Consider the following 26111-nt stretch of genomic DNA (forward strand, 5'->3'; position numbering starts at 1 on the left):
GTGAGTGACCCTATTGTTCCTGACACAGCAGTGCCCCAGTCATGGGCTGGCACCTCAAAGCAATGCAGTATTGCCAATGAGAAAAAATGTGACAAGTGCAGAGAAGGGCACTGTTAAAACTTTGATCACCTTCTACCTTTAGTTGCTGCCTTGTGATTGACTTGCCTTATTACTGAAGATGGGTTCAGAAGTGCTGTTACTCTGCAATTGATGAGCACGAAATAGGAACAGTTACCCCATTTACCGAGATAATTCTATTTTTACATCTGAACTCAACTCTGAGTCATCTGACAGAGGCTAGACCAGCTAGAGTTAATCACCACCTTAGAAATACTCACAAGACTGCACCCAAAAATTAAATGAGTATTCCTGAGAGACAACATAGAAAGGCCGAGTCCCTCAAAGACTGGCAGTTACATAACCCCTGTTAAAATCAGCGGAAGAGAAATGCTTAAATAGCCTTGAGGATCACAGTCACAGGGCTTAAACTTGCTTCTTATGCGAGGAAAAGCAGACATAAGAGCTTCCTACTGAATTCAACAGATAGTACTGTATTTGAGAAAGCCTGTGTGGGAAGTGGGCAAGGCATAAAGTGCAGTCATGTGGATCACATTTTTTTGTTGATGTAAACTGGTACAGCTCCATCATTTTAATGGAGTTCGCAAGGTTTCTGCAAGTGCAGGATCTGACCCTGCCATGCTTTACTGTATTGCAAGCGCATAAAATAGAGGTTGTCTCATGTAATTTCCGTATTAGCAAACATAGACTTTTAAATGCCTTGCCATTTTCAGCTGGCTTTCAGCTGTCATTAAAGAGGTGAAAGCACAAAGAAAGGCCGAGGTTATCTCATGGGACTTTGGGGTCCATATCGGTTGAGCTACTGCTAGAGAAATAGGTCTAACCAGAGAAATAATATGTTACCCAGGTTCAGTACTGGCCCAGCCTTGCTGCAATTGGAAGTGGGGTACAGGAAAGAGGCATAGAGATTGAAACCAATAGTTTTTTCCTAATGTCTCTATCACACACAGCACACTGTATTCACAGTCATGATGGAAACGGGCAAGACTTGGCTGAAACAGTGTGTGTGTGTGCACGCATATAGCTGTACAGCACAGCTCATCAGTCTAGAAACAGCATTTCTGCTTTATGAAAGTGGTACCAAATCAACAAGCTCAGACACAAATCCAGGTTATAATAGTTTAATAAATTGCTCAGTGACAGCTGACATGGAGTAAGTATTGCAGTGTGTGCTTTTAGGCAATGATGGGCGCATGAAAGTGTAATGCATTGTGACCTAGAGGAATGCAGGTTAAGATAAATTGAATTAATTTGCTATTGCCAAATTAGGAGTACACTTGCATAATGTTTCTGGGGCACCACTGATGCAGAGCAGCATGTTAATTGGGAAAATGTATGTTTGAGGCCTCTTATCCCTGTGCCTGAGAGAGAAGGTGACCATGAATTCAGTTATGTGGAACCATCTGCCGTACTATTCATAGGGTTGACTTTCAGTTGAAGCCACTAAGGATAGTGGGAAATGAAAGGTCCATCATCAAGACATAAGATTATTATTCCCATGAAGGTCTTTAAATACATTTTTTTCTTTGTTATAATTCCTGATAGATGAGAAATTTCTTTAACCGAGGCTTTGAAATTGACAGCTTATGCCTTCACAAACTGAAGGCTACATGCTTCTATCAGAAGCTTTTTTCCTACCAAGATGGCATTTTAGGAATTTCTTTAGTCAAAATGCTTTATTCATAGATAGTGTTAAGTCCTCAACACCCAAAATTTCTGTGTACCTTCTATGAAAATTTGCAGATCCACCCACTAGTGTAGAAATTTATTACTAAAAAAATTACTTGCCCACTTCAGTGGGCAAGAGAAGTTTTCTTTTTGTTTCCAGTAAACAAATTACTTGCTTGTCAGATTCCATGATAGGGAAGAAAGGAAGGAGTCAAAGGCACCCAACTGATATGAGGAGATTTCTTGTTTGAATAGACCTTGATTCCCTTTCATGGGAGAACATAAACCCTATTGGTCTTTTTTATTGTTAACCTGTTTGAATCTAGTCTACAACTGCAAGTAAAACAAGGGAAGAATTAAAAGTGATGGCTTTTTGCCAGGCAGTCTTGTTTGTTTGTTTTTAATTCATTTTTTCTGTTGTTACACAAAAGATTGAGTCTAAGGCTGTTAACACTTTTTTTTTTTCTCCCTGGCTCAGCAAATTGGTTTGACCTCAGGGTTCATTTTTGGGGCAACAGAATTGCCCAGTAAGAAGCTGTTTTATTTCTGGCAACAATTTCCAGTGACATCACGCCGAATTCCTGCAAATTAGTCCACCAGCATGAAGTCCTGTTGAAGTTGGCAGGGTCTTTGCCACTGGCCACTGTAGGGTCAAACCATTACCCTGTGTAGCCAGATTGTCTCTGCAGAAGACTAGGAACAGTAGCAGGAGGCTGAAATACCAAATTGATATTTGCATTTGCAGTTAGCCAAGTCAACTTCTGGAAATGTCTTCTCTACTGCAGTTTCTCTTGTAAGAGCATGGCATGCTTTTTGACCTTTCTGTCAAAGCCAACTAAGTCATGAAAAGATAATATGTAAAAGCCAATAGCCTTGAGCATGAGAATGAGACAAGAAATAGTCTGTACCTATAAAGATACAATTTTATATCTTAGCCGCCTCCTCAGGAAAGGTCCCAACCACGATTGACAGTGACTACTGGAAAATCACCTCTCATCTCTCTGTGAAGGTGACTTGTAAAAGAAGGTTGCTCTACACACTAGCTGGAACAAAAGTCCCCATGTCAGTGGGCAAGAGAAGTTTTCTTTTTGTTTCCAGTAAAAAATACTGGCTTGGGCAACATCATCCTAGGCAAAGCTCATTGAATATCCCCAACCTTCCTTTCTTAACAGAGGCAGTAATACCTAGGCCAATACAGTACATCCACCCCTCCCATCATTTTTTTTTCTCTTAGAGAGTAACCAGCCTTATAAAATAAAAGTAAAGCTAAAAGTAGAGAGCAGTACCTCATGAAAAATGAAAGCATGCATTTAGAAACTGTCTATCCTGAAATCTCCATGCAACATGCACGGAGATTAATGGACAATGCAGAGCTATGGGCAGTGCTGTACAATATTTAGATTATAAAATGATTGGGAATTTGTCAGTTGTATGAATTCCAGTACCAAGACAGTGAGATGGGGAATTAATCATACCACGTAATCTTACAAACAGAGCAATTATTTGGTTATGGCATCCTCATTACAGATTGCATCATACCTTGGCTGAGGTGGACATCTCAACCAAAAAAGAGCTGAGACGGGTTTCAATCTGATTTAGGCATGTGAGGTCAGAATCAACTCAAGACTGAGACTCCTGAATTTAGTTATGATAATGGCATAAGTGTCTAAAATGGCACTATAGTTCTGGAGATGAAGGGTTGGGCCAATCCCTGTGCCTGAAGATCTTAATTTCAGCAGGTGGTGCTTGCTTGGTGCTGTCCCATCTTCCAGGTGTGACTCAGCAACAGGATCATGAGTAGGATCTATAAAAAGCTTTAAAATAAGATCGAGGAAGCTTCCTTGAGCAGGCTGAGTTGAAGAGCAGCTGTTGCTGCAGGCAAATTCAGCATGACTCACTCAGTAACTAACCCTTCAGATAGGTCATGTCTTCTGGGCAACATAAAAGGAAAGTGTTGTATAAATCTGTCACTGAGAAAATGAGTTTTCATCTGTCTTCTGTTGAAGAGGCCTGCAGAAATCTCTGTGTAAATCTGTTCCTCCTGCATCAGTGGTGGTAGCCCAGGTACAAGGACCTAAGTACCTTAAAGGGGATTTTGAAGCCTCCAGGTTTCATGGTTGATTGAGTTGAATCTGAGCCCACGCTTTTGCCTAAGGCACGGGTGACTGGGCTGAAGGCACTGTCCCAACTTCATAAATAATGCCAGGAGCTGCAGCATTGCCCAGAATTACATATGGTGTCTTAAATATATCTTTCAGCTGACTTAAATATGTCTTGGTGCCCTGCCACAAACCTTCCACACCGCAGGAAGCCGCAGAGTTTGAGGGTATGAGGGAGGGACACGGGAGCTGCACAGGGGTCACATCCATGTACAGGAGAGGTCATACATGGGGAGGGACAGGTCAGGGTGCATGATGGCGGTTCCTGTCATTGGGGAGATGAGACTCAGGCAGACTGTTTACACCACAATGTATTCCCAGGCCAGCTATGGTGGGTCGAGTGGGAGTATGATCAACCACTCAAGTGTCTCTTCATACTTCTTTGATCTAAATCCTTTTTTAACCCAAGCCCTAAACCTGTAACACACCCTATCCCCAAAAAAGAAGACAGGGGAGACTCATGTTAGTGTAGTGATGGTGCTCTGCAGTGTTTCTGTGGCGTTAACTGACCATTTTTGTAGAGTTTTGTGGCATTCACAGGATGCTGAAGCATGCACATGTGTTTGTTGTGTGTGTGCACCTCTCTCAAAACCTCATTGTTCTCAGACCAACCCCTGTCCAGCTAAGCTGCTTATACTGGGCTAGCAAAATTCGGCAGCTGGTCAAGACTGACAATCCTTAGTGGTTCTTAATGAGCAGGGATACCTCGAGCAGTATTATCCCTGAGGAGCATGACATATGTGTACTTAATGCAATGACAGATTCAGCTCTGAATTAATTACTGCCTCCAGCATCTGAACTGCATTTTTCTAGATGGGTCAACTCGTCACTACATCAGTTTTAGGAGAAAGATGTTTTTCCAAGGTATAATATGATTTAAACGTATAAAGTGTTACTAGGCACAGGGAAAAAGCCTGGTAGGGTCATTGCTCAGTCTTGTTTTTCCCACCCTTATGTCCCTTCTCTTTGCCTCTTTCTCAGAAAGTCTGGTTGCATCTTCAACCTATTCTATGGTTCTATGATCTTGAGTGCATTCTTCCTATGATCTGACAAAGCGGGCTATGTTTTTCACAGCAGCCCTAGCACATGTATGCTGTGCTGCATGCTGGCTGTGGGTACCTCTGTTGCTTTTCCCACCATTGCATAAAGCTCTGAGCTTGACCCACTATTGACATCCTAAAATTTTTGCCCAGCTTCTCAACTAAGCACATTTCGACATCACACCAGCTTTCTAACCAACCACATACTTTGTCCCTACTCATCCATCTCCTAACTGAAAGGACAGCCTACATTCCTATGTATCAACAGCTCATTAAATATTTGCCCTAAAATGACTGCAAGAAGTCCCCTTCTCTTTCAAAGCAAATGTGGTATCTTCTGCCTTCTCTGTTTCTTTGTTAGGCAATAAATAGGTGTATGCTCAGGGCAGCTCTGTCTCAGAGGGCAATAAATCCCCCTCATTTTGAAATGAAGTAATTTTTTTTGTAAGCCATAGGCCTGGTTCCTACCCAGAAGGTTGTCATTCACACCCCCCTTCAGGGAATGCTAAACACTCCAGCAAGACTTTTGCATCCGCTTCATACAAGTGTGAATATAGATCTAAAGTACAAAATAATAGAAATTATTTCAAATATTTCTCTATATTTGAGGAAACCATCCTTTCAGGGCAGTAGTACCGTGCAATATGTACATTTTTTTCCCTGTCTCTCTGTCTCAGCAAGAATTCTTCATAAAGGGAAGACTCCTGCCATCTAAGCATGGGCTTCTCATACGCCTTAAAATGCCCGTGAATATCCCAAAGGCACAGGAAATCCCTATCCTTCTGGAGCAACACCTGGAAGCTCAACACAATACCTGACAGTGCCTGAAATGACACTAGCAATCTACTTTTAAGCAGCTGACTCTTGCACAGTGTATCCTTTTCAGATAGTTAAAAGGTTGTAAATGTAGATGCATACAGCATAGATGGTTGAGCACACTAAGGCAAGGGAGGGTTTGCTCATACAGTAAGTCTAAGGCATGCCTCATCTCATCCTCAATGAAACTTCTACAATAATCAAGGTTAAATCTTCTTATTGACTATAAGGAATTTAAAGAGAATCTTTTAAAAAAAGTGTTTGTTGGGGTCAAAGAGGTTTCCATGCTTCATTGGCTGGAGGCAGAATCCCTCTCAGCAGTTAGTCACCGGCAGCACATGTGGAAAGGGAGAGGACTTTCATGGGAAAAGCAAATAGCCCACGTTTAATGCAGTCCCAAAGAGGGGAAGCAGAGGAGCCACTTGGGTAGATGTGCCATCCACAAAGCCAAGGAAGACCATCTCACTGCAACATCTCTTACAGCATCTCACTGCAAGATCCCTGAAGAAAGATGGGGAAATAAGCTGTTGTAAATGAGATAGTGGAAGGGGAGAAAATGAGATAGTGGAAGGAGAGAAAATAGAAAAAGCAGTGCTGTAATTCTGCTTTTCCTGCTGAAAATGTCTTTTCTAAACGTAGCTTGTATTAGTCTTTCAACACTGACACATCATGAGGTCTGCTCTTTATGAAAAAATCTTCTGTGAGATGTAATAGCTCATCTCTCCTGGTGTCTGTCATCTAAAGGGTAAAGCATCTTATATAAATGTGGATTTTGTTTCCCAGCATTATAACAACCATTCTGAGGCTGCATCTGATCAATCAGGAAGGTAGAGACCCATTACCAAGTGCTGCATGTAATAAGGTCTCTCAAAAGCCAGGAAGGGCTATTTTCCAAATGTGTCGCTGAGTTGGATGTCAAAGAGTATTCAATGGAAGAACAACACTGCAGTCAACAATGAAACTCCGTCTCTCATAGAAATATCTGGTCTGGTTTAAACTTACCCAGCTTATACAATACTAGCAAGAAGTGCAGGCAGCAAGAAGATACCATGGTTTAATATTTAAGACAGGACAGTGCATCCAAATCTGTTCCAATGCAGGACATCCCCATGCCGCAGGGGATCCCTGGCTGCAAGACGTTATTGCTGTATGCTCAAAATGATGCATTAAAATATCTTTTCTCCAGGTAAAACAAAAAATGCCTGGGGTGGTAGCAACTGCTCATATAGCCAAATATCCCTCAGAATGGAGCAAAGAATTGATCTGCTACAGGTCTCTTAGAGAAGAAGTTGCCAAAACCCAGCTGCTGCCCATGTGCACGATCCATCTGAGGGCTGTAACAAGCAACCACCAAGTCTGGGAAGGAGGTAGGGCCAGAAACTACCACCAAAGCAACAGTTGCCAATACTGGGAGAAGAGGTGATGGATTTGGGCAGCCAGATCTGAGGCTTCTGCTGCCATAGCCTGAGTTCAACACAGCTTCCTCTCTGTGAGAACAGCAGCTCTGCAAGCTCAGGCTGGAGATCCTGCCTGAGAGGCTCTGTCAGGCAGAAATCGTGTGCATTTTTTGTGAGCAGCCTTTCCCGGTCCCGTCAAGTATGGCAGGTCCTTGTGACACGCTCCAGCCGTGTGCCTCTGCCAAAGCTTCAACGCAACCATCCAGAAAGGATTCCCCAATGTTCAGTCCTCAAAGCAAATCCATGTTTGAGGAGCACGTGGTTGAGATGCATTAAAATTCCCCCTTAAACCTCTTGTCTCACCTCTGAGCTGCTGAATTAGGGCGAAATATCGCTGAATACACTCGCAGCAGCCGACTGACCAATCAAGTCACCCAGGCTTTGGGCGGAAGAAATGAGGTGTGCCGATGTCACACAGCCATATGCACACCGTCGAAGGGAGAAACAAAGAGCGTAGGGATGCCGTAAGGATGCCGTAGGGATGCCGTAAGGATGCCGTAGGGATGCCGTAGGAATGCCGCAGGGAGGATGCTGCCGCATCCCGAGCCCTTGTCAGCTCAGCTCTGTGTCACCTTCCCTCCCCGGGGGTTAACTGCATGCTCTGCCTCCACCTTCCCCATCGCAACCCTGCAGCAAGTCTCTGCTTATGCATCTGCCTCGCGGGGGGACCTGGTGCACGTATAAACTGATTAGCAGGAGCCCAGGAGGGTCCCCGGTGTGACATACCGGCGGGTGCTAGGGGAGGCTTGAGTTAATTCTGAGTGATCAGTGGGGACAAGTCCCTCTCCAAAACATGTGGCATTGAGAAAACACCCTCCACACTTCTCTTTTTAATCAGTGCGTTTCATAGCAACTGCTTTCAGCAGGAGAGGGGAGCAGCAGGGAAGTGTGAGCCTGTGACTGGTGCAAATCAATTACTGCTCTAAATTCAACGTGTTGCACGTGCAAAACACCAGGGAAGAGCCGCTCACCAGCGCGTGCTGGCAGGCAGATTCTTGTGCCCTTGCCCCAGTAAGAGCAGGGTGTTACCCAAGCAGATGGACTGAAGGCAACAAGGCTATTGCCGAATCAACACCTCAAGGATGCTTAGACAGCGTGGATGTGTGTAACGATGCAACCAATGATCTCCTGTAAAGCTGCAGCTGGACCCGGATACGGCATATTTCCGGGGCAATGGCCAGGGCTGACATACTTTTTTGGGCAGCTGATTTCTACCTTCGGGTGTTTTGCAGTGGGTTTGGCCCATAAAGTATGAAATTTCCCATTTTTTTTCTTTGTAAGGTGACTGTTCCCATTACCTGTGCTGCAGTGAAATCTTCGCACAGCAAGTTACTGTGTTTAATTATTCATTTCCTGAAGAAAAACAATCCGCCTTCCATTCCCTTTTCAAATCTCTCTCCTTCCAATGCAATCAAATCTGTCCATGCTCATTAGTGTTTACGCTGCTTCTCCTTCTTATCCTTTTCTTTATTTTAAAAATATGTATCCTAGTCCTTTTCCTAACTGAGTATTCACAATTCTTCATAGACTTGGCTTTCTTCAAACCCCTGCTTCAAACTTCAGATTTTGCAGTATCTACCAGGCCGTAGAGTGATTACAATTGGACTTCACTCTCAAGGGCTAATTAACATGGATTTTTAAAATCTTTTTATTTCTTTTTAACTCTGGGTAATCAGTTTGTTCAAGTCAGAGGCTTCATTTTTTGGGGTTTAAGGAGCCAGGTAATACTAGCAGGCAGCCCCACTGAGAATGATGGGCGGGACCATGTTGCTCAAGTCACTCAGAGTGTCATTTCCCAAGATACTGACTTTAGTGCCAAAAATAGCATAAGAAATTCCCACCCATTCTTGTTTACTCTCCAGTGCAGATCATGTCCATCATGCTGAACCAAGTGTTTGTTGACCGCACCATAAACCAGTCACTGAGTTGGTCTCGGTTCAAAGTAGCCTCTTTTTGGAGGGTTCTTCTGAACTAGTGTAATGGTTACAATGGCTTCACAGCTCAGCCCCGCAAACCCACGCCTGGCAGAGCAGAGAGTCTGGTGACTGGACATGAGGGCAGGACCTTCTGACACCCACTCTACCACTAAACCAACTTCCCACAGATGTACCTCCAAAGCCTACAGAGAGCAGCACCCTGCTGGTAGGGATCATGGTCCAGCATATCAGTTTGTCACTGCTCAGCAGGGTTTCCGAGCTTGAGCGCATCTCCAGGCTCACACAGTCAAACGGCATCCAGACCTGAGCTGGGTCTCTCAAGGACGCACACTGCACTTCCATGCAAGGGTTAATGTGTGTCAAGCATGTCTACCCCAAGCAACCTTGGTAGCTCTTTCGGCTTTTTACCATAGAGCTCATCCCATAAAGGCTTCAGGTGCTGCAAAAACCAATCCCAAAGATACACACAGCAAGGTTTACTGGTAATTCAGTGTGTTTACTACAGAAACATGCTGCAGTTCACCGTTGTTCATTTCTTCTCTTCCAGGTAGGCTGCAAAGCCATGATGGTTTTCTTCCAGTACTGCATCATGGCCAACTTCTTTTGGCTCCTGGTGGAGGGGTTGTATCTTCACACCCTGTTGGTCATCTCCTTCTTTTCAGAGAGGAAGTACTTTTGGTGGTACATCTTGATTGGCTGGGGTATGCATCTTCTCAAAACCGAACGCCAAGAGGTGACCCTGATAGGCATTTTTAAAACAGTAATTTAATCCACAAACAGACAGGGCTCAGACAGGGCAGAGGTGTAGTATACATGATACCTTACTGCCAAGAATTGTTAGTGCAACCAGAAGCAAGATAAAGTGATGGCCAGAGGAGTTTGAGAGAATTAGCCTAAATCTTCAAAGGTGTTTAAAAACTTGGTTTGTGCTAGGTTAATTCATAGCTGAGCACCTCAGTGTCTTTAAGGACTGTGGGCTTGAAACTCCTTGTCACCTTTATAGTTCCTGACTGGGATCCCAAAGTTGGTATCATGCATTGACCTTAAATTGTAAGGATGGATCCCAGCAAAGCAGGGCTCCTGGCCTGAACCAGACACTGCAGTCTGTCACTCTCTCCATGTCTTACTGAATTCAGGCAAGCTAGCTATCCTGAGATCCTCTCACCTGTGTGCTAATGCTCATAACCTTCTGCTTACTGCATTTGTGATTTGTCCAGCTTGAATGTGAATCCAGTCTCAAAGATGTAAAATAAAATAAAATAAAATAAAATAAAATAAAATAAAATAAAATAAAATAAAATAAAATAAAAATCATAATAATAATAAAATAATAAAATATAATAAAATAACATAAAATGTTAAAATGCCAAGGAATACAGAATGAAACTCTTCACAAGGTAAATCAGAGCTAAATTACTAACTTATGCAAATTAATCCTATTATCAGATCAACTTCTCTTCTTTCTCCAAAGAGGAAGCAGAGATGTCTTTTCCCCTTTAAGCCATTTAGCTGAAGCTTTATGTATAAGTAAGCAAAACGACTTTCTATTTCATGCTCTCGATGGTAGCTGAAACTGGGACATAATTACCGCAGGGAAGAATGTTGAAAAGAAGAGGGGAAAAAAATTGTCCCCTGTACAGGAGTATGCCTGGACTCAGGATTTGATCAGTTAGCTGTAGAGTAACTTCCAGGAGTTACGCTTGGGTCCACGCTACGGAAGAGAGACAATTCTCCGTGCTATAAGCATGAGAAGAGATGATGTTGGCAGGCCTCGTTTCAGATGCAGTTATTCAGATTAAACCTTCTTTAAACCTGCCTTGCACAAAGATCCCCTCTCTTTCAGTACGGTAGTGCTGGCAGATTTTAAAGAAAAATGTATGAAGCTAATGATTTTAAATCAAAGGAAATCTCTTGCACATGTCATATATTCTGAGGTTGCTTGGTTGAGGAAGGGCAATTCAAGTAACTGACAGCTGCTTGAAGGATCTTTTGGCCTTTCAGTCATCCATCATTTGCAAGAGCATCAGTGATGGATCTGAAATGGATCATGCAGAAATTAATGATTTGGATACAGTCATTACAGCTCTTACAGTTTGTATTACCATTGCACTTGGAAATCACTGGTAGTAAACAATATGCAATACTGTGACCGACGCAGAACAGAGCGACATGTCCTTCCTGTAATATTTCCAGTCTAAATCTAATCAAAGACAAGAGACAGAAAAAAGAGGCACCATCCACAAGGATGGGAAAAGACCACCCTAGTCAGGCAGAAGATTATGGAGTGAGGAGCAGAGGTAGGTTCATCTGGCCAACTACAAACAGCCACATGCGAACTTGTCACTCCAGGCTGCCTTTATAATCCAGGCAATACAATCAAGGGAGTCCAAGGACATAATTCTTGTCCTAAAGCAAACACCTAAAGCAACTCAGATGACCTGTGTGTTAGAAGTACGTATTTCTCCCCGTTGATGCTAAAGAGAGCCTGTGGTGACTGGTTTAGATACAGGTGTCCACACTGTAGATGTCTAAAGCGATGCCTATCCATTGCATCCACCATCAGGCCCTGCAACGGGAAGATAAATCTGCCAGGGAACAGTTACAGGAAACTCATCTTACGTGGCCAGTGAGAGAGAAAGGCAACATATTGCTTGTTTGGCATGTGAGCGTTGAAAACATGAAGCATTTGCCCAACTCGAGGGGAGGCATCACCTCAGTCACTTAGGAGAGATGGAGAGTAGAGGAGAAGAGCCCTGAAAACACTGATAACGGTTTCTGACAGTTACATCATCTCTTCTCTTGCCAGGTGCCCCTTCCGTGTTCATCATTGCTTGGACTATTGTCAGGATTTACTTTTTCGATGTTGGGTAAGCCTGTGGACTCAATTATCTTTCCTTTATAATTCTTCCTTCCTTTATATCCAAGGAAGGCCAAGGAAAGCCCTACAGTTGTAGTAACCCAGCCATCCTGCCCTAACTCCAACAGCAGTCAGAGCGGAGCAGAGGCTTTCCCCTGCCACCATGAACCAGGAAACACTCCAAGGTCCCTCTGAAGACACGTTGTTTATGTCATCGTAGGCCGGTCACTGATCCTCTTGGGCGGGATATTTGCAGACAACTTGTGAACAGACCCTGATGGTCACATTTGGCCCTGTGATCCTGTGTGTAACAAATACCAGCTGAGCGGCTGCCCCGTGCTCAGAGCAGAGCTTTGTGTCCTGCAGAATTGACCCTAAATATGCTCATGCAGCAGATACTTAATAAACGCACCCATTAGCTCTCCCACAGTAAAAGTCTAAAATCTGTTGTGTTTTTTTTCCCCAGGCAGATCTTAGGATCTGTTCTTCATCCTCTTTGACCTAGCAGCAGCCTTTGGTATTTTATATAAGAAGCAGATAGAATACAGCTGAGTAAATGAGGCAGATTTCAGAGCTACCCAAGGATATATGCAAGTCAATAGGATCTGATCCTGCAATTCTCCTTCATGCTTTTCCTCAAGCAGTCAAACTGTAGTCATTGGAAAGGCTTTTCTGAGAAAACACTTCAGAGAGTTACAAAATCAGGTGCTTATTATGTACTCACGGTGCATGCCCTCGCTTCTTGCATTTGCAGCATATGGTTAACTCCATTTTCTCCCGTGCATTCTCCCTCTCCAAACGTGTCCTAATTTGCCCTTTTCAGTATGAGAAACAGCTCAGATTTCTCATTGCATTTTTGATTTATAGTCATGCTAACACATTTTCTGAGGGCTACTGACTTCTTTCGTGGTTTCACTCTATCTGCATAAAACTGACCTTATTTACTCTGTTAATAAATAGCCTCTACAACGAGACAGAGACAAAGGATTTAACGAGTCTTCTTACTATATATTCCCACTCAGCTCCAGCAATTCTTAATAAAAATACAGACTTTTTTGCATTTTCTGGAGTCTTTAAAGCTCTACATTTTTGTGCCAATTAAAACAGAGTGTGAATTTACAGGACATGCTAATACCTAACATAGATTTTTTTGGCATACTAAAATTACGTACAGAGAAAAATTACAGGAAATTAATCCAGATTAAATAAAACCTAATTATGTAAGATTGGTTAAACAACATTAAGCCTCTATTTAAACATTCTAACTCCAAATTAAAGTGACCTTCATTCAGACTGCCTGAATTTATTTTAAAAATGAAGTGCACTAGACATAATTAGGGCCACTTTAATTCTAAATGAAAGGGCAGCATGCCCCTGACTAAGTATAAGCATCTGTATCTAAGCAATTAGCTCTAGTCTCCTTTTATAGCTAGTGGAGATTTAGTCAGTGTAGTCCATGGAGTGCACCTCTTTTCATCCTAAAGTTGATGCCTAAAATGGGTCTCAGGAACTGTGCCCTAAATGTGCCTCTCTTCATCTAACATTATTTGCGCTGTCAACATTTTGATGAGCTGAATCCAGATGAAATTGTCTACATTGGGTTTCACTAATCTATTTCAAACATGAATGCAGTCCAGTTTTCAGGAATGCTCTTCTAAAAATGCACCTTTGATCACCTGACTCTTGTGAGGTCTGCAGATAAATGTGTCCCAAGCAATATTAGTCATTTCCACGTCATTCCTGTTCTGTCATTTCCTTGTTGGCTTTCAAATATAGTTTCAGATGACCTAGGTGAGTGGTGTGGTTTGCAGACAATTCTGACTTTAGGATGAAATAAATGGTCCCTACGATTTTGTCTGACTAGATCCATAGCTTAGATGCAGCTAGTAGGTTTAGTCTAATCCCACCATAGGCTGTCTTTCATCTTTTTCAGAAGGGCATGTGTTTTTTTTTCTGATGGTGCCAATTGCTCTGTCCTTAACAAAACGCCCATCCATGATGGTGGCCTCATGAATCTGTGGTTTTTCACAGCATTTCCTTGTAGCAGACCTCAGTGTAGGAGAAACAAAGTGAATCACCATCCTCCCCCACATTAATCCTGAGATAACATCCTCACAGCATTATACCTGGGACAACTGCTACCTACCAGTGCTCAAAGCAAGTCTTCAGCCCTTCCCAGTTCATGCACACCAGGTTTGGTCCTCTTCATGTAACCTAGCATAGCCATCCTTAGCATTTAGCAAAACCAAGTATCTGAGAAGGTTATGTAGCTGCTTGCTTGCTTGCTTCGCTTGATGTTTTAAGTCTGGTTTTGTTTCTTTTTAGGTGCTGGGAGGAAATAGTGGAATCCCCATTCTGGTGGATCATTAAAACTCCTATTTTGGTGTCTATTTTGGTAAAGTATCAGCGCATTCTGCTGTCTGCAAAGCCATCTTTAATACTAAGTGTGGGGGGTGAAAGGGTGTTGAGAAGTGTTCTGCACTGTATATTGAACATTTGTTTTAGGATGAGGAAGCTCACCCTCTGGATAAACATCTTTACCTTTAAGCATTGACCATGGGAAGAGCTTGACTGTCTAAACCAAGGTGGAGCTCATTTGATTTAACTCTGACCACCTCCATCTCAGCTAGTCACCCTGGGCATTCTGATGCAGTAGCCATGCGTGTGTGTGGCCAGAGGAGGTTGAAGAACACAGTTAGAGATCCAGGAAAGGCTCATTTTGTCTAACGAATCAGTGGATGTCTAAATTTGATCAGATGAATTGTGCCATGAATGTTTTTGTTTCTCTGAGATGACCATATGCAAAGGCCAGGGTAACTTGTTCAGTTGTAGATGTCAACACTATAAAGTAAAATGGGATGAGTCCTACCATAAATTTCTAGCTAGATACAAAGAGGTTAGATTAATTCCCCCAGATACTTACCTCTTGTTGTAGCATCCAGTACAAAGTTGGATTCCAGCTATGTGTTTCTGAAGTAAGTTCTTGAGAACCTTGGCTAATTTCCAGATAAATCAACAAAAGTGCTTGACTTCTTGATCAGTTCTGACCACAGAAACCATGGCACTTCTGAGTAACTCTGAGTCCTTCCACCGGTGTTGAATATTACATTTCCTCTGTCAGGTATCAAGCCAAAACTTGAAATCAAATGAACTGGAGTTAAACTTAGCTTTGAGTTTTCTTAAATGAAGGCGAGTATGTGGGAAGGGAAGAAAAAGAATGCAACAGAAATCAAACCAAATATATCTCTTTTAAAGAGAAATCTTTCTTAGACATACACTCTTCTTATTCCATCTACATTATGACCTTTACAAGAAGACTTTTTTTTCTGTAGCATTTGTCATACAGAGATTCCAAACTGAAACAGTCTGAATAATTACATCCTACTCTATTCACCTCACTGAAAAGAAATACAATACAATACAATACTTAGATGACGCATCTCAAAATATTTATAACATCATATAAAGCTATAGATAGTATCTCCCTTTCCTGAGATAACCTTTTAGTAAAGAAATACACCCTCTTCTCTCGGATCAATGAGTCTGTATTTTCTTTTGGGCAATAAATTATTTCCTTATTAAATTATTATTTTCTGTATTAAATTATTGCCAAACAAAATTTGCCCAGTGATTTCTGATTTTCCTTCTTCAGATATCATATAAATTTGGCACAAAGGGAGGGCATGATAACCTCTATCTCATGAACAGCAGGTTTCTTCAGGGCGGAATGCAACATTTTCTCCATGTCCACAGGAATAAAGCATAGATCTCAATGGAAGGAAGAAATACATATATAAGATATAAGAGATATAAGATATTAAGCACTGGCAACAGATCGAGTGCCTTTGATTATACTCTAGGTTATCCTATACTCTAGGAAAAAGAAACTAAACTTCTCCAGTAGCCTGACAGCCGTATCTTCTACCATGCAATGCTAAGACTGTACCAAGCCTATAAGTCATACTCCACCTGACTCATCACTGCCCTGTGTGCATGTTTCCTCTTGTGACCACTATGAGCCAACACAGTATTTGACTGCTCCGATCTTGCCTTCAGTGCTGCAGCTTTTGTGCTATCAATGCTTGTTAGAGTAATTGATCTATATAATACTGTTTTGAACTTGATTTTCCACCAAGTCAGACACAAACCATTTTTATAAGCGAAAAAATATGAACAGAAACTATAATAAATTGCATGGGATAGATAAAAAGTGATTAAGCAATGCATCATAACCAAGAAATATAATTAATTTCCAATCACTCACAGTCTTTGAAAAAAGAATGAGATGTTCTTCAGTCTACTTTATTCACCGCTTGTTGAGATAAATGTAGGAATTGCTGGAGGAAATTTTACAATCTGTTTTCTTAGGAAATCATACTGGCTGGTTAACACAATCCCTTCCAGCCGATGAGTCTCTAAAAACCAGAATCATTTATGCATTTGCTAACCAGGACAGGATAAAGAAAGAGGTTGTGTGCCAAACTAAGACTAAACTAAGGCCACAGAAATCTGTCGCTGCTTTTCTATTGTGTATGTTGCATGAATAACAGTGTGTTTCAATGGATAGGACCTTAAAAGCAAGTAGATTTTCATTGAATTCATGTCACCTACTACATACCTTTAGGAAATTGCCATTCCTATTTCTACACCTTTGCTATTAAATACGGTTAACATTGCTTGAATGTGTTGCTGGAGCACTTTGAGATTTTTTGAGTGAAAAGAACCATCTAAAATCTAGGTATTAACTAGACTCCTCTGGTCTAACGTACCAGGACACAATGTTTTGTCGCACTAGGACACAATTTCTGCTGTGTCCGTGAGGTCTATCCCTTGCTATACAAGGTCTCCAGCTTCTCTCCAGAGAAGACATGTCCAATAGCATTGAGTAGAGGCCCGCTTGAGTGGATACTGCTTTGTGTTTTGTTTTGGTTTCCTTGGCTCACCGCCTCAGTCTTTGACATGCTCAGCAGCCGGTCCCATGTCACCGTCTCCTGAGGGCTTTGACGTCCGTCGCTCTGCTAACTCCCAAGGCTCTTTTTCCTACCCTGTCGTCGGCACTTCCCCGCGCAGCAGGACGTCGTGCATAGCTGTGCTCTATGGGTTTGACATCATCATACTTGGGATGTATGACACAAAGTCCCAAGCAGGCTGATGTCAGGCCCAAGATGGCTGCCATCCTGTGTCAGTTTACTATGTGCTCCCAGAGTGAGGTTCTCTGCTCATGGCTTTTTAACAACAGCTTTCTTCATTGCAAAAATATCACAGTGAAAGGAGTTCCCTTCTAATGATTGGCTCTTTTCACTGGACAAAAATACTAATTTTTTATTTCTCTCTCTGTTCCCTTTCTACCCATCCCAACAGGTGAACTTCATTCTCTTCATTTGCATCATCCGTATCTTAGTCCAGAAGTTGCATTCCCCAGACGTTGGACACAATGAAACCAGCCAATATTCGTAAGTCCTAGACTTTTATAACCATATTGCATAGTTTTGGGAAAAACTCTTTGGCTGTTAGTTCAGTATTGGACCTGACTGCACTGATCAGAATCAAGTATTTGTTAATTGGTTAAAGCTGATAAGAAATCAGGAAATGGGGCATTAGCTAAAACGGGTGGGCATGCTTTATGGCAAGAAGGCATACTCCTGGGATTAACAGTGAAGAAGTGAGCGCAACAGTAATAATGAAAAAAAAAATAGGATTTTTCTTTGTATATTCAATATTCATTGGATTCTGAAGGCAGAGAGGCTCTTATGGAGAACAAAGAGTAGTTGTCCACAGCGTATGGGCTTTTTGTTCTGAACTAGTTATCCTCAGCTCCCTTTTTCAAAGAAGGAGAGCTCTAGAAAATTAGTATATTCAGTAGAATCTATGGCAAATTTTCCTTATCCTAAAGCCGATTCCTAAACTAGGTTGAATTAATTCAATGCATTTCTCTTCCCTATTGAGAAGTAGCACTGTTGCAGAAGTTTTGCTTGACATAATGCTTTTATTCCAGGGGTGTAAGGTTGACCTTAGTGGGGCTTTTTATAATGAACAACATGCAAGTGAGAACAGCAACTGACTCAGTGGCCAAGACTGGTCTTAGCTGAAGTATTTTAAGAGTGCAAAAAAATCTGTCTGCGTGGATTTATTCTGGCTTCAATGCAAATAAAATAAAAGCTCAGACCAGCTTATTTTTGACTCTTGCCACTGTCCTGGCTCAGCATTTCAACTATCCTGGATATTTATTATATGTTTCCTAGAAAAGAACTGAAAAGAAAAAAGTCCACTGTCTACATGGTCACTGCTCATAAATCTTCTTAGTCTTTGGAAGCTCTGCACTTTGGTACCCTAAAGGATCTGAGCTCGGTTCTTCTTTCTGCAAGATGGAAGACAATGTCAATATGGTCCTTAAATACTGACCAGCCATGACACTGAGTGTTTCTCTGTGGTGATGGTAAATTATGCATTTCATCTGCCTCAAGAGATTCTCAGATTTATGAAAGGAAATTCCAGTATTTGACCTTAACTTCTCCCTGCAGCAGCCAAAGCCAATTACCGCTTTTTCTGTCATCATAGCATGACAACATTACCAGAACCTGTGCTTTCTATCACCTCCCTTTATGTATTTCCAACTGGCCATTGTATCCTTGTACCCCCCAGGATTGCAACAGCTTTGGCCAGGTATATAGATTAAATCAGCATATTGAAATATGTTCTAGCACTAAGCAGCCGCCTGGAGCAGTTGGCTCCCATTCATTTCAGTAGAAGCGCTGCCAACGCACATCAGAAGGGTTATGCCCAGATTACCTCAGAGGTCATTCTGAGTTTTGGGTTCACGGCTTTTTTCTTGACATTTTCCAATGAAGTGAGAGCTGCCAGGAAAGCTCTCTTTGCATTGTAAATAAAACATAGCACGTCAGGGCAGTAAGTAACACAGACTTCCCCTCACTGGCCTGCCAAAGAGGAGACACTGCTGAAGTACAAATGATCTTCCCATCTTCAGTTCCTTACCTTCCTCCTCCACCTGGAGAAACATCTCAGTTCCATTAGAGCATGAATCAGTTGCTGACTTACAGGTGTCCAAGCCATATGAGATGCTTTAGGACATTTGAGATACTTGCTTGGACCTGGCATATAGGACCCAGGACATATGGGAGATTTGTACCCTTATACAGTGGGAGCTGGCCACCAGCCAGATTCTCTGGGGCATCTGAAAGCATCCGTTGACTGTATTCATGGCAGTGGGACATAAGACACCACACTTTCCTGTGGAAATGAATATTAAGTGTCACAATCTGAAGGCTGGATCTCACCAAGGGGAGTTCTCAATGTGGTCCTAAGTTTTCTTATGTTTAGACAGCTAGCTGTAGAGACATCTGGGGTCCAAACCCCTTTATAAACACCATTAGGCATGTGATCTGCAATTGTAGGTACCTGGATTGTTTTACATGTTATTTCCTTATTACCTGAAATGCTGCCGCTAGCTTCAGGGGTTTGGCCTGCAGGACCCAAGAAATCTTAGCAAAAACTGCTGCTAATATGTGTGGGTCCCTCCTGCCAAATTGGAAATAAGTGTGTTTTAAACTAACAACACCAAGGATCTTTCATTTGCATTTCTCCCTCCTTCTCTTCTTTATTTTATATTGTTTATTTTATAAAAAAAAAAGCACGTTGACATGTTGACGGTATTGTTCAATTCCAACCGGTTTCAGTTTAGCTGCAGGCTGGAAGTTCGGGTGTGCTGCTGACTGACTCATTAATGCTACAGACAATGAACTGGGCTTTAATGTATTGGAAACTGTGAAAACAAGTCTTCCAAAACAGTTTTCTGGAAATGACAGAGACGTGTGCAAGAATGGGACAGCAATATTTCAGGCAAATAGAAGCTGTTTTCTGCAACAGAAATCTGGAGCAAAATTCATCTCTTTCTATTTTGTACATGCTCATAGATCAATATTATCATCAAAGTTTTCTGGGTAACTTTTCTGTTATGTGTTCAAGGAGCGTGACTAAAATGCTGGTTCACTCTTACCCACTCCCAAGGAGAGGAGTAGGTTCAGTGCAGGCTAGTGGAGATGTGTTTTCCCTAAATTACCTGTCACCGTGTATATCTGTCAGAGAAGGTAGGTCTAAGAAGGGCACCCTGTGCTGGGAGTGGAAGTAATGAGTTTGTTGAGAAGCCATGGCTTCCAGCAAGTAGCTTTAACCAGCTTTGGACAATCTCCCAAGCAGTTCTACCTGCACAGCCAGGCTTTAACTTCCTGGGAGAAATTATACCCTGTCTGGGAAAGTTGATTTTCCCCATTGCAGTGTGTAGCAAAGTAGTCTTTTAAATATCACAGAGCTAGACCATAGGGCCCTTGCCTTGAAGCCAAACTGAGGAAACATCACTCCATATTCTGAGGAAGATCAGTGCTGGGAGCAAGAGACTGGTTTGGGGTGTTGTGCAAACTGGAGGAGGGGGCTCCTAAGGTTTGGCATTTATGGCCTGTCCATTGCCACAGTCCAGCCAGGAGGGAAAATGCTATAACTGAGGCCCTCGTGTCATCTGCAATTATAAGAGAAAATTTTCTAATCTATTGGAGATTGCAAACAGCCTCTCTATGAATATGGAACATGAAGCATCACATTGATGTCCTCTAGGTTGACTTGTTCCTGAAAGACTGGGGAGACAGAATAGGTCTCTGCAAAGCCAGTATTAATATTCACTGAACTGTGATCTGCTTAAAAAATTGGTTACTGTCTTGTATGTCAGGAGCTGGGGGAATTAGGGCTGGATCATACTAGTGTGGGTCACACTTCTGCCAGGGAGAAACATGGTACCCTGATGGTCACCAGTGACAGTGACAGTCCTCTGGCAGAGCAAGACATCCAAGAAGACTCAGATTTTGGATCTGCTCACTATGAGCAGGGGTGTGCCTGCTAGTGAGGCACATGGGAGGAATGGCAAATTCCTGGAAAGTTCCTTGGCTTCCTACAGGCACTCATTTTGCCTGGCATGAGATGCAGCCAGCTGCTTTGCAGCCACCAGGTATTCCCTGGGGAACCACAGCATCCAACCACAGCCTCAAAGTCAAACTGTCTTTGGGCCAGGCCCCGGGAAATCTGCACCGGTCTGCTGGGAGATACAGTGATGAGCATCATCTGCATAAAGCTGGCACATCAGCCTTCCCAGGGCGCTTATGCAGGTGGAAAATAAATGAAGACAGTCTGGCAGGACTGAGCCTGATGGGACTTAGGAGGTGAAGGGTTTGCAGATGGAAGATCAAGTATTTTCACCATCCCAGCCTCAACTCCAATTCCTCCAGAAGCCTCTGGGAGAGAGGGGACACGGGACGATGTGGGTGAACAAGGGAGCCAAAACCTGGATAAGCATCCTTAAGTCCTGGATTTCATTTTATTTCTGTCAGCTATATTTTAATAATGATTAGATTTAATAAATTATCATTTCTTCCTAATTAGACCTCTGATTACCCAGCCTGATGCCATTAAGCACTAATACTGTTCATCTCCCTCCTTCGGAGACATTCATTGTGCGATAGCCTGTCTTTATTCTGAGCTAAACATACCCTTTCTCTCCCAGAAACTGTAATTTTCAGAAATCCCAAGCAAACAAAGACAGCGCTAGATGATGATTTAGCTTGTAGAACTGAAAAAAGATCTCCGGTGGGAGGGGAAGAAGAGAGAAGGGAGAGAGAAATACCTCAATTGAAGTTACTGGGAATAAAGATGTCACATTTTATGTTGTTACCACATTTGAAATCACCAGCTGCCTGCAGGCCAAGCAGAAATAATCTAGGAGCTGATCATTCTGCCTCAGCTGGAGACACATATATGTTTATATGAGAGCTGTTAACGAGGAGGAAAGCAAGCCTGTGGAAATGATCCCAGCACGGTCCTTGGTTCGTGCGAACTGACGGTGCCCAGCTGAGGGTCTGGCTCCACACGTCATTGAATCCCAGCCCAGGTCATCAGAGGGGTCCTGGGGAGGTTAGGCTGTGAGGAGCTGTCTCAACTCCCTCCCTTTCCCTGTACACCAGACACGTCTTCCCTCTGGGCAAGGGCAGCCTCCTGATGCTGCCTCGCTCTCGCTCAAGGCTGCTGTTGAAAAGCTGTATGTTCCCAGGTCCTCACGGTAAGTGGCCCATATCACATCTCCTAAGGGCAAACAAAGGCACTTAACATGCATGATACAGGCTAGTTCATCATGATCCAGGTAATTAGCAAATACGTACTGCAGCAGGTTAAAGTTTTGGGGTTGCATAGGGCTCAGCTGCAGGATTTCTCATCAGCTTACCCTTTAGCTCCTCTTGCCTCTCCTGTTATGACTCATGTCTGTGTTTCCAACAGGAGACTGGCCAAGTCCACCTTGCTGCTGATCCCTCTCTTTGGCATTCACTACATCATGTTTGCTTTCTTCCCTGACAATTTCAAAGCAGAAGTTAAGCTGGTCTTTGAGCTCGTGGTTGGGTCGTTCCAGGTAAGCCGCCCTTTGGGCCACCAACCAGTCACCAGGTCTGTCAGCAGGGAGAAGTATAATGAGCATGAGAAGGGAATAAGCAAATATGTGAGCTCAGTCTTTCCTGGACATGCCTAATACTGCTTTATACTTTTGGGGAAAAAGCTACTCAATTCAGCTTGGCCAGGATGGAAGATAATTTTATATTTTGCCTCCTGGAATTCCAGAAGATTGTCTCTCCTCATTTTAGGCACCTGAAAAGAAAAGGTACCTCTGTAAGTTAGTCACCCTGGGGTTTTTTCACTTAAGGGAGAAAAACAAGCACCTCAGTTCAGTTTATATGTTATTGACATGGTGCAAGATGAGATAAATCACCTTTGGGAGGAGTGTCTTTCTGGCCATTATCAGGAGCCTAGTCTGTCTTCAACCAGCTGACTTGCATGAACTTTCTCCTCTGTTAATAAGCCAAGTCTTGCCTGTAGATCCTGCTCAGGATTCCACTTCATTTGTATAGGAGACAGGTTCCCCACGAGGATGGATAATGAGGCTGTCCTCTGCATTAATCTTCAGGAAGCGCTGATGAAGTTTGCATCTTACACCCTCCCACACATTTCAGTCAGTTCCCATGTTGGGCTGTTAGCCTTGGCCGTGCTGTTGCATTAAAAGAAGCACTTGTTTATGCGTTTCATCCCATTGCACCCACTGGCCACTTTGTGTTCTCAGCCTGCAAGCAGGATCTGTCTGTCACCATGTGCCACACGTGTGTCAGTGGCTTGCTTCGTCAGTCGTGACTGAGTTAATGTCCCTCTACGTCATTATCACTTCACACCCGGCATCTCTCCTTTGAGAGACAAATGGTCCTACACTTACTTCTTGTCTTTAGTGTTTGCCACCACAAGAGTTGCAAAGATAAGTTTGCTTCACTTTTTTTCAGTGAAAGCTGAGATTCTCAAACAATGAGGTGTCACTGCAGGGGAGATGGGAAAGGAACAGTTTAGCCCTGCACTGCGTCTAAGATCACTCTGATCTTGATGATGTACTAGAGAGTGAGATGTCCCCAGTTTCAGCTGCCAAGAGCAAGCAGGAAAGTTCGGTCTAGTATCCCATCCAGTTGCCTCTGGTGCCGCAGTTTGAATGACCAAGTGCCCCTCTTAGAGCTGTGCTGACTGCTGATGGCTTTAAACACCAGTCTGGAGCAACGTTTGAACTCGCACCCATACATCTGCTGCAAGGTACCTTAACCAATCTTCCTCTGCTGCTTTTATAGAGAATCACAGAATCACAGAATCATTAAGGTTGGAAAAGACCTTTAAGATCATCAAGTCCAACCACCAGCTCACCACCACCATGCCCACTAAACCATGTCCTGAAGTGCCACGTCTACACATTTCTTGAATAGAATATCTTTTTGAATTTTTTAATAGAAAATGCAGTCAAGTAGTTTCTAAAGGGCACCTTAGCAGTCCCTCAGCAGTGTGCCCTTTCTCCAAGGCTGCAGTGAGTTTGGGTTGTGATCTAGGGAATATCAGCTACGAGGTGCTAAAACCTTGCTCTCTCCTTTTCCCTAGGGATTTGTGGTGGCTGTTCTGTACTGTTTTCTCAACGGGGAGGTAAGATCAACAGTATTGTTTGGTTAATGTTTGCAGCTAAGGCAAATTGAATGCTTGTGGAGAGTGGATTGAGAATTGTCTGTTCCTGATGTTACCATATCGGCAGGAAGCTTCTACATCAAATTGCTAACTCCAGAAAAATGACTCAACCATTTGCCTGATAGTTTCCAGCACAATTAATAAACATACTAGGAGTTTTGTGTGGCCTGTAATATTTCTGCTGCTGAGTCCTTCCTTTACTCATGAGGCAGCATCAGCAGAACTCCCATATGACCTTGCATAAACCCTGATCTGAAGGGACCACCTTCAGCAGGGAAGGATAAAGCCTATCTTCTAAGCCTTACTCATGCTTAGTGCCTCAATGAATCCTCCACAGAATCCAGCCCACTGCCAAGACGAGCCTCGTTAGTGAAGCGATATTTTTGTACCATGATCCATCTGCCCATAAGAAATTCAGCAGAGACTGATTAAACCCGTTTCATGAAGGCTACCAAGCAGGTGTGAGCAGCCTAAAACTTGGAGCTGCTCTCAGCTGGAGCACTTTCAACTCAATAAACTGAGCACCGATAAGAAAGAAGCAGCTGTGATCCAGGTTTGTGTTCCAGCTCCCCAAGGAGAGGAAGAGTGTCCAGAATCACAATTTGCTCTCTTACAGCTCTGATGCTGCTTTCAGCCATGCTGATGCCACGTGTACATCACGCAGTGGCATGCAGGCTAGGTAGCCCAGCCCCAGCAGAGAGCTTTGCCAGGAAGCCTGCGTGGAGCAGGGCAGTGCCACACAAACTGGTTAATGATCCAACACCGATACAGGCATTGACATGACTTGTTAGGCGCAGACCAGCGCCCGGGAACCGTGCTTCTCCCTTACAGGCATTGATCTTGCCTTTCCCGCGTTTCCAGTCCCGGGGTTTGCATCCTGGTGTTGTACTATTCCTGTGCTTGCTGATCCCAGAGACCCTCAGACACGGCCATTTTATCCAATTCATACTGATATCTAAAAATTTGCACTGGACGGCAATTTGTTCAGGATTTTAATCTGGACAGTGTAAACCAGATGATGTATGTAAACTTCCTCAGCAGAAACAAGTAGCTTCTATCAAAAAAGCACAGCTGTACTGACAGCTTTACAAAGAAGCTATAGTTAAATCATTTGTATTTGGACAAAAAACGGGCAGTGAAAAAAAAATCGTAATTACACTGACAAAGTGTAGGATATCTTGCCGTTAAAGTTAAGTAGTCTGGCGCCTTCACTGTGTCAGATAAGCAATTGCCTGTGCTCACCTTTCTGCTGAAGCCCAGGGATTTCTGCTCTAGCAGTTCACTGGCTGGAGTGTCACCTCTCTTTATGTGGCTAAAAGTTCTGGCCAGCTTGAGTTTAGTGACCTTTATAAAATAATTCTTGGCCCCTTGGTAGGTGGGTCACCCACTGCTACACACGCAATCAAGTCAGAGCAATGGAAAATGCTCCCCGCTGCTGATTTGCTTGTCTTTCCACCACCTAGGTCCAAGCTGAGCTCAAGCGAAAGTGGCGGAGGTGGCATCTGGAGCGGTTCCTGGGCTCAGACATGAAGTATCACCACCCTTCCTTAGGCAGCAACGGCACCAACTTCAGCACCCAGATCTCCATGCTGACCAAGTGCTCACCAAAGACACGCCGGTGCTCCAGCTTCCAGGCCGAATTCTCTTTGGTGTGATGGGGAGAGGCTCTCCAAGCACTGAGCATCCAAGAGAGAAACTGAGAGACAGAAGGATCCCCAGGAATCAGTGATAACGATGACAAACCCTTGTGAAATGACATGCTCCACATGAGCCAACAGAGGACACAAAACTGGAAAAGCCACTGGCATCCAGAACAAGATCAGACAAGCCAAGAGGCAGAGAAATACTTTTCCTCTGCCTCTTTTCAGACCTTTCACTCTTAAATTTCAAGCCCTCAAGAGTTGATAACTATGAGTAAAGGTCCCAGTCACTTGAGGAGAGCCTGGGAGATCCTGATGTGTCATAAATAATGAAGTATGGGGGGTAAGGGAGGGGAGAGCCTGAGTCTT

General features: G+C 43.2%; 1 protein-coding gene across 2 annotated transcripts in view; it reads left to right on the top strand.

Annotated features, from left to right (window-relative positions):
* Positions 1–25757, top strand: part of LOC309402464 (vasoactive intestinal polypeptide receptor) — a gene marked incomplete at its 3' end in the record, with an annotated part of 125205 nt that extends 99448 nt beyond the window's left edge. For both annotated transcript variants that reach the window (XM_081996303.1, XM_081996302.1), the window contains 7 exons: positions 9703–9856; positions 11962–12022; positions 14338–14407; positions 17374–17465; positions 22345–22474; positions 24022–24063; positions 25566–25757. In XM_081996303.1, coding sequence (XP_081852429.1) covers positions 9703–9856; positions 11962–12022; positions 14338–14407; positions 17374–17465; positions 22345–22474; positions 24022–24063; positions 25566–25757 — 741 coding nt within the window. The remainder of the gene's footprint in view (positions 1–9702; positions 9857–11961; positions 12023–14337; positions 14408–17373; positions 17466–22344; positions 22475–24021; positions 24064–25565) is intronic.
* Positions 25758–26111: the final 354 nt, after the last annotated feature.

The sequence above is a fragment of the Phaethon aethereus genome (genome assembly GCF_964289735.1).
Source record: "Phaethon aethereus genome assembly, chromosome: 2".
In the NCBI taxonomy this organism is placed as follows: Eukaryota; Metazoa; Chordata; class Aves; order Phaethontiformes; family Phaethontidae; genus Phaethon; species Phaethon aethereus.